Source organism: Erythrolamprus reginae, chromosome 1, assembly GCF_031021105.1.
Source record: "Erythrolamprus reginae isolate rEryReg1 chromosome 1, rEryReg1.hap1, whole genome shotgun sequence".
NCBI classification, from domain to species: domain Eukaryota; kingdom Metazoa; phylum Chordata; class Lepidosauria; order Squamata; family Dipsadidae; genus Erythrolamprus; species Erythrolamprus reginae.
The window spans coordinates 68,634,397-68,647,512 of NC_091950.1; the positions used below are offsets into that span (position 1 = coordinate 68,634,397).

The 13,116-nt window shown below is 34.7% G+C and overlaps 1 protein-coding gene across 5 annotated transcripts in view; it reads right to left on the minus strand.

The window, feature by feature from the left end:
• Positions 1–13,116, minus strand: part of YLPM1 (YLP motif containing 1) — a 71,958-nt gene that overhangs the window by 19,844 nt on the left and 38,998 nt on the right. For all 5 annotated transcript variants that reach the window (XR_011559416.1, XR_011559415.1, XM_070754801.1 and 2 more), the window contains exons 11-17: positions 12,181–12,332; positions 10,272–10,334; positions 9,822–9,941; positions 5,716–5,892; positions 4,161–4,244; positions 3,097–3,180; positions 869–952 (exon numbers count right to left, since the gene is read on the minus strand). Coding sequence is in view for 3 of the 5 variants with exons in the window: in XM_070754801.1 (XP_070610902.1) it covers positions 869–952; positions 3,097–3,180; positions 4,161–4,244; positions 5,716–5,892; positions 9,822–9,941; positions 10,272–10,334; positions 12,181–12,332 (764 nt within the window). In the remaining 2 variants the exon portion in view is untranslated. The remainder of the gene's footprint in view (positions 1–868; positions 953–3,096; positions 3,181–4,160; positions 4,245–5,715; positions 5,893–9,821; positions 9,942–10,271; positions 10,335–12,180; positions 12,333–13,116) is intronic.

Sequence of the window (13,116 nt, forward strand, 5' to 3'; positions counted from 1 at the left end):
TCTGTACCAGGTTTTCAAAGGAATTCTGCCCATCAGCCAGAAAGCTGAATTGAAACTGGAGCTTTCAATTGATAGACTGAGCTCTGTTTTGTGCAGGATTGTGCACTGATGTAGAATGATCAAAAAAATGAAAAGGGGTTTTGAAACATATGTGATTATGGACATTGCACATCCTTCAATCAAATACATATTTTGCTGGGATTGCATATGGCAGCTCTTCCAGTTCAGGGAAGGTGCAGCAACTGACAGGTATAACACAAGCATGCACACAAGTTGTGAATTGCTTTTTTCTCTTTGAATGTGAATTGCTGCCCAACTTTAGGAAGAATGAATTATCCCTTTGTTCTTTTCATATGAATAACCATTCTATACAAATTCTTCAAAAGCTTAACATTGTGAGCATGAATTCCTCTGCATAAATGGGATTTATGTCTGAGCATACATGTTTATATGTGTAAGAGATACCTGATAGTTAGAAAAAGATTAGTTTCATACAGTTCTTATGAAAATGGCTAATGAAACAAGCTATTTAACTGTCTCTTATATTGGGTATTTAAACATGAATTTCACAATTCCATCTGAAAATTGACTTCTCGGGCACTAACTTATAGTTTGTATAAGTTTGTAACGTCTATTAATAGAAAAAAGAATGTTTATCCCTAGTACTCAAGACTTAAATTTTCCTAAGGAATTCTTAAATATTAATTTATATATTCAATTCAGTGCTCTTAAAATGACAGAATTAGAGCAGTGATTGGGAATGTGATGGTGAGAAAGAAGACTGACTTCTAGCAAATATAAAACCTGTCATTTGTTTTGAATTGTTGCAGGGGCATTTGTCAAGATTTGTTGCAGGGGCATTTCCTACCAGTTCACTCTCTTCTTCTTCTGCATCTTTTTTGTTGTCGTCTTTTTGGTCTTCAATATTTGCATCAAAGTCTTCCATCTCCACCTGTCAATATATAACAGCAGGATTGTATCACTGGAAATCTATTTTGGCCTTAGCTACTTATGAAAGAATCAAATAAACTATAAATAAATAAACTTCAGATCGTGCAGAATGCGGCTGCGAGAGCCATCGTGGGGCTTCCTAGATTCGCCCACATTTCTACAACACTCCGTGGCCTGCACTGGCTGCCGATCGGTTTCCGGTCACAATTCAAAGTGTTGGTAATGACCTTTAAAGCCCTTCATGGCATTGGATCAGAATACCTCCAGAACCGCCTTCTACTGCACGAATCCCAGCGGCCGATAACGTCCCACAGAGTTGGCCTTCTCCAGGTCCCGTCGACCAAACGATGTCGTTTGGCGGGCCCCGGGGAAGAGCCTTCTCTGTGGCGGCCCCGGCCCTCAGGAATCAACTCCCCCCGGAGATTAGAACGGCCCCCACCCTCCTTGTCTTTCGCAAGTTACTCAAGACCCACCTATATCGCCAGGCATGGGGGAATTAAGACATCTCCCCCAGGCTTTCTTATATTTTATGTTTGGTATGTATGTGTTGTATGGTTTTTAAATTGTTGGGGTTTTTTAATGTAATTTTATTATTAGATTTGTTCCATTGTTATACTGTTTTTATTGTTGTTGTGAGCCGCCACGAGTCTTCAGAGAGGGGCGGCATACAAATGTAATAAATTGAATTGAATTGAATTGAAATTTAAAATAACAAAACCTTTCTGAGAATTTACTTAAACAGTTACATATTTAACAAGGGCATGCATAAGTGCACCAGCATGCCTTCCGTCTTTGTCCTAATGCTTCTCTCTTACTAGTATCATGTATATAAAACTGTTATATCTTTGTATACTGTACTACCAATATGTACTACACAAAATAAACAAACAAACAAATAAATAAATGAATGAATATTTCACAGGTAACTTTTTTATTTTCTACAGAGCTATTCCATATTTAAAATCTTATTATACTTTCACATTTTACACGTTTTTAAAAAAAGAGGCTCAACATGAAGAGAATTGTTAGGTTATATATGAGTTTACTGCAATCAGACTTTTGCTCAGACACCAAGGTTACCTCCACAAAAGATATGCACACTGTGAACATATAAATCACATTCTGTTGGTGAATACAGTGATCCCTTGATTATCGCGAGGGTTCCGTTCCAAGACCCCTCGCGATAATCGATTTTTCACGATGTAGGGTTGCGGAAGTAAAAACACCATATGCGCATGCGCACCCTTTTTTCCATGGCCGCGCATGCGCAGATGGTGGAGTTTGCGTGGGCGGCAGGGAAACCCCGATCTTCGGTCTGCTCGCTACTGCTGCGGCCGCCCAGCAGCTGATCTGCTTGGCGGCAGCAGCGAGGAGCCGAATGGGGCTTTCCCCTTTGCGTGGGCGGCGGGAAAAACCCCGGTCTTCGTCTGCTCGCTGCTGCTGCGGCCGCCCAGCAGCTGATCTGCTCGGCGGCAGCAGCAGCGAGCAGACGAAGATCGGGGTTTCCCCGCCGCCCACGCAAAGGGGAAACCCCGGCTCCTCGCTGATGCCCCCGCTCGCCCGCCGCCCGCCCGCAAGAGGGGGAGAGATAGAGAAAGAGAGAGAAGGAAAGAAAGAGATGAGAGAGGGAGGAAGAGAGTGTGAGAGAGGAAGAAGCAAGATAGAGAAAGAGAGAAAGAAAGATGAGAAAGGAAGGAAGAGAGTGACGTCATCGGGTGGGAAAAATCGCGATATAGCGTTTCGCGAAGATCGAGATCGCGAAAATCGAGGGATCGCTGTAGATACCACTGATTAATGGCCATTCTTATGCTTTGGTATAGCAATACGCTTATAAAGACTTTGCCAAAGATAAAAATTTAGATACATTGCGTAGATTTAGCATTGAACTGATTTGTACTTTATGATGTTTATTCAGAAAATTCATTTTTGGATAGTATATCCTGCAGGTATACGCACATCAGAATGAAGTCTATTAACTCATAGGAATTATGTTCCTTCAAAACCTCTAATTTGAGAAGCTTATCTTATTAAATAATAACTCAATCTATAATCACTGCATATTAAAATACAATTTTTACCTTTCTAAGTATAATTAATAGGTTTTTTTTACAAATCTGCATAAGTTAGTGTTTTTGCAAATCTCACCTCTTCAATAGCAGCATCTTGTAACAAGGAGCGAATGTCTAAACGTATCATGTGACGGGGTGCTGTGTCCCAATGATCAGCCATCTGAAAATGAAGGGAGAAGAAAAGGAGTGGAGGGAAGGAGGAAGGGGAGAGGGAGAGAGAGAGTAAAAAGTTAGAGGGAAGAGATGGAGAAAGAGGGAAAGGAGTGTAAAGAAAAAAAGAATAACAGACTGATGAACAGAAATATAATATAGATGCAAAAGAGGATATTGATTTAAGAATGATTGATAAAAATGTATAATTGTGTATATAATTGATATATTCTAAGGTACATGCATTGATATATATACTGCTCAAAAAAATAAAGCGAACACTTAAACAACACAATACAAATCCAAGTAAATCAAAATTCTGTGAAATCAAACTGTCCACTTAGGAAGCAACGCTGATTGACAATCAATTATGTTGTGCACATTCAACTTTGTACAGAACAAAGTATTCAATAAGAATATTTAATTCATTCAGATATAGGATATGTTATTTGAGTGTTCCCTTTATTTTTTGAGCAATATATATGAAATGTGTGGAGAAATATATATATATATATATATATATATATATATATATATATATATATATATATATATATATATATATAACAATTTATTCCAAAATTGATGTTGCTAAGTGAAATATTTGTTAAATGAATTTTGCCCCATTTTACGACCTTTCTTGCCACAGTTGTTAAGTGAATCACTACAGTTGTTATGTTAGTAACATGACCGTTAAGTGAATCTGGCTTCCCATTGATTTTGCTTGTCAGAAGGTCGCAAAAGTTGATCACCTGATCCCAGGACATTGCAACCATCATAAATATGAACCAGTTGCAAAGCATTCCAATTCTGATTGTGTGATCAAAGGGATGCTGCAGTAGTCGTAAGAGGGAAAAATGGTCGTAAGTCACTTTTTTTCAGTGCCATTGTAACCTTGAACAGTCATTCAATGGCTGTTGTAAGTCAAGGACTACTTGCATACAAAATTTTCAGCACTGTAATGTTGGGGAAATCGATTTACAAAGTTACCTTATTGATTTCTTTAAGCTTGCGTCCATGGACATTTCTCTTGCAACAAGTCTGATTATCTGCAGTTATTTCAGCTAAGTAAACCTAAGATACACGAAAAAGAAGGAATGTGTCTGAAAACATATGCACACTAGAGTGCTCAATGCACATCCACCAAGCTGAAGTCTACGGGTTACCTTCCCCTCTTATATGGATAGGAGTCCTGGACTCAAAAGCGAGACACATTAAATTGGAGAAATTTCTCTGCTCCATCTTGGGAAATATGTATCCAACCTGAAGGTACTGGAACACACAGAATCCACCCACATTAAGTCCATGATAATCAGAACCCAGATGAGATGGCTGGGACATGTTATCAGAATGGATGACCATTGTACACCTTGCCAGTTGCACTACAAAGTTGGTAGGAAACCCCCTCCAATGCCACTGTGACATCCAGCCAAGGGAAGTAGAAGTTGTAGCGGCTGACAGAATCTGTTAGAAAATCCTATGAATATTCCAGACTGGGACCACAGAGCTACCTGTTTCCACAAATGAATAACATCTTAGCATGTCTTCTTCAACCCTACCCCCATATACAGTATATGCTCTCCGTGTGTGTATGTGTGTGTGTTTGTGGCAAAAATATAACTTTTATCTTACGTGCTATGCTGCTGTTTGAATTGTGATCAAAGGCAAAGCGTAGATTTTCACCCAAAGAATTGGAGTGCAGAGATTGGCAAAAGTATGTCAAGGTTTCATAAATAAATTTATAAAAAAGAAACGTATTATTTAATAATACATATATTGGCTGCGGCCCGAATTGTATTTGCACAGAAATGGAAAGAAAGAACAATACCAAAAGATACTGAAGTATTTAAAAAAATTATAGAATGTGCAGAACTAGATATGATGACTAAACGTTTAAATAATCAAACTGAAACAGAATATTATAAGATATGGGACAAAGTATATGATTGGTGGAATTTTAAAAATGGTACTAATAATTAATTATAATACAGAATGAAATGCTAAATAGTATTACTAATAAACTTCCGCCCCCCTCTTTTTCTTCTCTTTTTGTATAACTATAGAATATTTTAAAACATAAAGAAATTTAATTAATAAGTTTAATATTAAAAATATAGAGTTGAATTTAACAAGAATGTAACTTACATGTGTGGTATTTCTGCTTAGATCTGATTAGAGTTAGGATTTTTTATATTTCTGTACTAGATAGACTTCTACAACAAGCGGAGCAATGGTAGCTCCTTAAATGTTTAGTGTTGTATGTCTTTGTTTGTCTTTTTAAAAAATTCAAAAAAAATATTCAAAAAAAAGAAAATTTATCCAAGAGATATACAGGAATGAACCCAGATCCTTCTACACACAAAACACAAATACTATCACTAAGTTCTGTTTCTTTGTCAACGTTTACTGGATCTTCGATGTGCTCTTACAATGACCTAAACCTATACTTGCCTATCTTAGAAAATATTAATGCTTATGATTCCAAATCACTGGAAGTTTGTTTTACAAATGTTAATAATCACAGAAATTATCAAGGGATGCTTACTTCAAATCCTTTTGTTTTTGCGGCGCTCCAGAATTGGTCAAAATGCCGTACTCTATCATTGATGGCATCAACTATGATGAAGGGAAAAAACCCGTCATCCAAAGTCTTCTTGAAAGTTTTAAACAAACTGGCACGATAGACTTCTTCCATATCAGCTTCATATTCATACTCCAAAACCTGGTCCAAAAAATGAGGGGAATGTTAGGCAAAGAACAAGCTTTTTTTCCCTTGAAGAACTTAAATCTATTTATTGCTGTCCTATGCGATACCATGCATTAGGATGATATAATTTATGAAAATGAAATGAAAAGGAATGAAGTAGTGCATGTTATTAGCATTCAATTATGAATGTGGATAAACCCATAGAGCAGTTTTATACAGATTCCTGACCATCACAGAATAAGATAGTCTCTTAACAAGCCTATGGCACAAATGCTCGGTAGGAGATCAATAACAATGATATGTGTGGAAGTAGTGGGGCATAATTCACACTAATTTCCATACAAGTTTATTTAGAAGGCTACTATGGTTCTCAGTACGGAAAGATGCTGGCAAGTCAAGGAACGTTAATAGGCTTGTTCTATTCTTACTTCCCCCAGCAAATTTCTTAGTATTTCAAGTCCATTCTGACAGTCAAACTTAAAAAGATTAAAAATAATTGTCCACTAATCTCAGAAAACATTATCACTTGCTCTAATACTTTGCCAAAAGTAAAGAATCAATACTGTTGACAATTAGAAATGGGAGTTAAAGGAAAAGAAAGGAAAAAATGTCATGAAAAATTATTAGAAGAACTTAAAAGTTTAGAAATGTTAATGCAAAAAGAGGACAAGGATGACAAGTTAAAAAATCAGAGAGAATTAATAAGACATAGATTGAGATTAATAGAACAAGAATCAATTGTAGAAAAAATAAAAAGAACAAAACAAGAATATTTTGAACATGCAAATAAACCTGGAAGATGGTTGGCATATAAATTAAGAAAAGAGAGAGAAAATAGAATTATAAAAAAGTTGATAGATTCAAAGGGTATAATGAAACACAGAATAGAAGACAAAAAGGAAATAGCATTGGAATTTTATAAACAATTATATAAGAAATAAGAAATAAGTGAGGATTCAATTTCCAAATATTTGGGAAAAATAGAATTACCAGTATTAACTGAGGCACAACAGCAAAGATTGAATAAACCTATTACCGACACGGAATTAAAACAATCTATAAAGAATCAAAAAAATAATAAAGCAACTGGCATAGATGCAATACCAGCAGAATTTTATAAATTGGAGATAGAAACATTTTTTTCAAACATGCTTGAAATATATAATCAAATATTGGCAGAAGGTAAATTGCCAAAAACATGGTCAGAAACTTTAATAACTTTAATTCATAAAGCCGATACGGAAAAAGAAAAAAATGAAAATTATAGACCTATTTCACTATTAAATGTAGATTATAAAATTTTTATATCAATATTTGCAAATAGACTTAAAAGTATTATAAATAATATGATACACAGTGATCAAAATGGTTTTCTACCAGGAAGACAAATTAAAAATAACTTAAGAATAATAGTAAATACATTAGAATATTATGAGCAACACCCAGAAAAGCAAATGGCGCTTATATTTTTAGATGCGAAAAAGGCGTTTGACAATGTAGACTGGAACTTTATGAAAATACAACTAAACAAGATGGAGGTAGGAACAAAGTTTTTTAACGTAATAGATGCTATATACTCTGAACAGCTAAAATTATAATAAATGGTGAACAGACTAAAAAAGTAGATATACAACGAGGAGTAAGACAAGGTTGCCCAATATCACCACTATTATTTATTTTAACATTAGAGGTACTGTTGATAAAAATAAGAGCAGATAGGGAAATAAAAGGATTGAAGATTAAAAAAGAAATTTATAAAACACAAGCATTCGCAGATGATGTGGTGTTTGTTTTGGAGGACCCAACAGAATCTATGTTAAATTTAATAAATTCGATTGAAGAATATGGGAAAGTTGCTGGATTGAAAATAAATAAAGAAAAGACGCAGATATTAACAAAAAATATGACTGAAACACAAAGAAAAAATTTAGGAGATTTATCTAACATGAAAATTACAAAAAAAGTGAAGTATTTAGGGATATGGATGACCTCCAAGGCTGTATCATTGAAAAACGATAACTATTTAAAATTGTTAAGCCAAGTTAAAAAAGATTTAGAAATATGGAGCAATTTACAACTATCATTAGTAGGAAGAATCTCTACAATTAAAATGAACATCCTTCCTAAAATTTTGTTTCTCTTTCAAGTTATTCCAATAAACCCAGGACCCAAATTTTTTGCTGAATTAAATAAGGTAATAAAAAAAATTATTTGGCAAGGTAAAAAAGCAAGAATAAAACAAAATTATTAGGAAGACCGTAAGGAAAGAGGAGGCCTAGGTCTCCCAAATTGGAAACTATATTACCATGCCACCGCTTTGACATGGATAAAAGAATGGTTGACCTTAGAAAACCAAAGGATGCTTAACCTAGAAGGGCACGATTTGATGGTTGGTTGGCATGCATTTATATGGTATGATAAATTAAAAACACATTCATACTTTAAAAATAATATTATTAGGAAAGCATTGATAGAAGTATAGAACGAAATAAAGAAAAATCATTTTTTAGTAATGCCAGAATGGGTATCACCCATTGAAGCTATTATACACCCGAATCTTAAAGAAAAAGCTAAGAATTGGAAATATAGGGATTTGTTAGATGATAAATTTAAATTAAGAACAAAACAAGAATTATATGACTTAGGTATTGACTTGGATTGGTGGCAATATATACAGATTAGTTCGAGATATCAAACAGATGTAATGACCTATATCTTTAAAAAAGAAAATAACGTACTGAGTAAATTATTATTTCAAAATTATTCAAAAATAATTGGAAATGTGTATAAATACCTATTAAATTATAGAACGATAGGTTGGATATTGAAAGACAATATGATCAGTTGGTGCAAAAATTTAGGCAAAGAGATAGATTTAGATACATGGGAAAAAGTATGGATGTATAATTGGAAAATAACAAAATCGATTTCCTTTAAAGAAAATCAAATTAAGATGTTTTATAGATGGCATCTTCCACCGTATAGAATTTCTAAAATGTTTCCGTCTGTATCACCTATTTGTTGGAAATGTAAAAAAGAAATTGGTACATATTATCATGCGTGGTGGACATGTCCTGAGACAAGAATATTTTGGAACAAAGTAGAGAATTGGATAAATGAAATAACAAAGGAGAAGATTAAAAAAATCTCCTGAATTGTTTTTATTGGGTATCTCAAATACAAAGTATAAAAAAGAAATTTATTATCTAATAATACATATATTGGTTGCGGCACGAAAAGTATTTGCACAGAAATGGAAAGAAAATACAATACCAAAAGATACTGAAGTATTTAAAAAAATTATAGAATGTGCAGAATTAGATATGATGACTAAACGTTTAAACAATCAAACTGAAACAGAATATTATAAAATATGGGATAAAGTATATGATTGGTGGAATTTTAAAAATGGTACTAATAATTAACCACAATATAGAATAGTATTACTAATAACTTTCTTCCCTTGTTTTTTCTGTTTGTATAAGCATAGAATATTTTAAAATATTAAAAAAAAGTTTAATTAATAAGTTTAATATTGAAAATATAGAGTTAAAATTAACAAGAATGTAACTCACATGCATGACATTTCTGCTTTGATCTGATCATAGTTAGGTTTTTTTATATTTTTGTATTAGTTAGACTTCTACGACAAGAGGAGCAATGGTAGCTCCTTAAATGTTTATTGTTGTATGTCCTTGTTTGTCTTTTAAAAAAAATTCAATAAAAAAATATTATAAAAAAACAACTTCAATTTAATGACACAAAATCAAATATTTGTTCAATTGAAAAAGTTGTCAACTCTGCATTCCCAGATCATAATCTATTTTTTTCTAAAATAGAGTGTGGATTAGGACAGTTTCTTGGGTGTTGCCTGCCAGTTTTCATTTTTGTATGATATTAGTTACAATAATTTAATTAACAATTGGAATATACATTAAGAATACCTTCTTTTTTACTCTTTTCTTTGTGTCTGGATCCCTCTCTTCTTTTTCTATTTCAGTGATAAAATAGTCATCCAGGCTTAGCACTCTGGGTGCAGCTCCTCCACATTCAACTTCTTTATCCTAAGAAGAAAAAATAAAGAAACATCCCAAAACCATCAAAGCTAAATTTTCATACAATTTCTAAGAAAGCATTTTATTTTCATATATTCAATTCAATTAACCTGATTCTTATTTATGCTAGGACAAGAAAAGTTACACAGAGTAATTTTAAATAATGTGTATGGTGCAAAATCCAGAATGCCCATAAAAAAACTTTTCTTTGTCCTGTGGGTGGATAAATAAAAAAACCTGGAACTGGGAGAAGTAATAAAACAAGTGACTGGAACAACATGCAATTCAATTCTATTCTTCAGTACAGACTGAAGACAAAGAAAACAATTATCCACTTACCCTGATGAGCTTAGCAACATGAGTCTTTCCACTGCCTGGCAATCCTCGCATGATTATGACAATCTAAAAGAAAAACCACACACTTTAAATATTGCGGGGCTATTAAGCTGAATTCAGTAGACCAAGTAATTCTTTTTAATAACACCAGACTGGCAAGATGCAGCTGGACCTCACTTAACTATGGAAAGTGGGACGAGGAACTTTGTCAATAGGCAACACCATCATAAAGTGTGGTGCCACATAACTACTCCTAGTTACCAGCATCAAGTGGATCTTGTGTAGTTAGTGTCATACAGTCACATAATGGTCATTTGCAACCATTTGCCAGCATCCACATTGACTTTGCTTGTTGAAAGATGGATGTGAAAGTTGCAAATGGTGATGGCAGTGAGGGACTGCCGTCTTTGGTGCGAGATTTGGCTTCTGCGCATGCGCAAGTGAAATCTTCCCTGAGGACACATTCGCGAGCGAGATTTTGGTGATTTTTGCCGATATTTTTGCACAGAAGCATCTTCATAAAAAAATTCCCTTGCTGCGCAGAAGCCAAATCTTGTGCGGGAGTTCGTGTCGGGAACGTGCAGCTCCGTGCGCACCTCAAAAACAGCACCTGACTGTTCCGGTAGCGGCCCATCACTGGACCATGGGATGTGTGACCATATCAATTGTGAACTAGTTGCCAAGTACCTGAATAACAATTATATGGCTGTGGGGATGCTGCAACAATTGCAACAATGTTTGTTAAGTCCCGCTCGTTCAGTAACTTTGAACCGTTACTGAATAAGCTCAAGATCTCTGCAGATCCATAAACATTCACAAAAATAAAAACCCCACAGTGACATTATTTGTAGCAATAGTGGACTATATTTCAGATTTGGCATGATATAACACCTTCCTCCCACCAGAGTTTAGGATAAAAATAATAACGAAGGAAACCAGTATTGAAACCTCAATCATTCTGGATACTACAATAATACTACATTGCAATAATTATAGTTTAAGCAGAAAATGAGAAAACAATTTAGACAACTTGTTCGGTCAGATTAAAACAAGAAAAGATGCTATAGAATGGAAAAGGAATATATCTTTGGAAATCAACATAATGCTAGAATAACAATTAGAACTGCCCCCACCCTCCCTGTCTTTTGTAAACTACTCAAGACTCATTTATGCTGCTAGGCATGGGGGAGTTCCTAGGCCATTACAAGTTATGCATGGTATGTTTGTGTGTATGTTTGGTTTTATTATAAGGTTTTTTTGTTGTTTTATTAATTGGATTTCTACATGCTGTTTTTATCATTGTTGTTAGCCGCCCCGAGTCTGAGGAGAGGGGCGGCATACAAATCCAAAAAATAATAATTAAACAATAATAATAATAATAAAATAATATCAATCAATATCAACTTTATTTGATTAGTCAATCGACCATATCAAAGCAAGAAAAAGGACCACATCGGTCGTCATAAAACTGTGACCGGTTAAAATACAGTAAAATTGGCTAAAATAGAGGGAATTTGAATAAATAATAAGTTAAAATGCAGTATAATAAGCTAAAATTGAGTAGTAATAAAATAATAATAATAATAATAATAATAATAATAATAATAATAATATGTAAGAGTTCACATGCACAAACGGCTCTTTCTTCACATCAACCTTTTGCTCTAATTGTAATTTTCCCCAATAGCTAGTAAGTATACAGGATTCAATAATTTAATTCATAGAGAACCATCTGCTGAGAAAATTCTATGACAATATAATTGTATAATCATAGACTTAGGCAGGCAGCAAAGACTTTTGAAGGAAGCCATGAGTGCTTTAGAAAGCACTGCTTCATAAATATTAATGGAAGTATGAAATCCTTACATATAATTGTTAGAGCATATTAAAAACCTGGAGACATAGTACTTACCCGTTCTGGTCTACTTTCCCGTCCAGGCTGCTTCAATATGTCATCCACATTTTTTGATTCTGGTTTTCTCTCGACCCTTGGGGCAGGTGGCGGTCGTGGTATTGTTGGAGCAGGAATAGGAATTCTCTCCTCAGCATAATTTCTCCGATCAGCTTTCAATGAAATTTACGTGAGAGAAGAGGAAAAGAAGTCAGACATAAATACATACAAATAAAGGTTGTTTTTGTCTTACGACCGCAATTGAGTTTGACCCCTACATTTCTGTTGTTAAATGAGACATTTATTAACTGAATTTTGTTCCATTTTGTTAAGTGAATCACTGCAGTTGTGAAGTTAGTGACAAAGCTGTTAAGGGAATCTGGCCCATTGACTTTGCATGTCAAGAAACATAGAAGATTGACGGCAGAAAAATACCTCATGGTCTACCTAGTCTGCCCTTATACTATTTCCTGTATTTTATCTTAGGATGGATATGTTTATCCCAGGCATGTTTAAATTCAGCTACTGTGGTGTACCAATATAAATTCGGCTACGGGGCATTTCACCACTGCCTCTTTCACACAATATCCATCTCTGCCTGTACAGGCTGAATCGTTAATTTATTATTTAGCAATACTAGGGGAGTAGGGAGTAGGAGGCACCATGTTGTGGTGGTTCTATCTCTCCGGTCGGTCGCAGTCGGTGTTGGTAGGTGGACAGAGGTTGACCCCTAGGCCCCTCCTTTGCGGGGTGACACAGGGTTCAGTTCTCTCTCCTCTTCTATTTAACATCTGCATAAAACCAAACAAACCTAAAAACAAACAGGCAGCTTGTGGAGCAGAGGTATGATGTGTGCAGGTCCAAAGGCAGATAGCTGCCCATATCACCGCATTCTGCACCAGTTGGCGTTTCCAAATACTGTTCCATTTTATTACATTTTTAAATTAGAAAATTAAA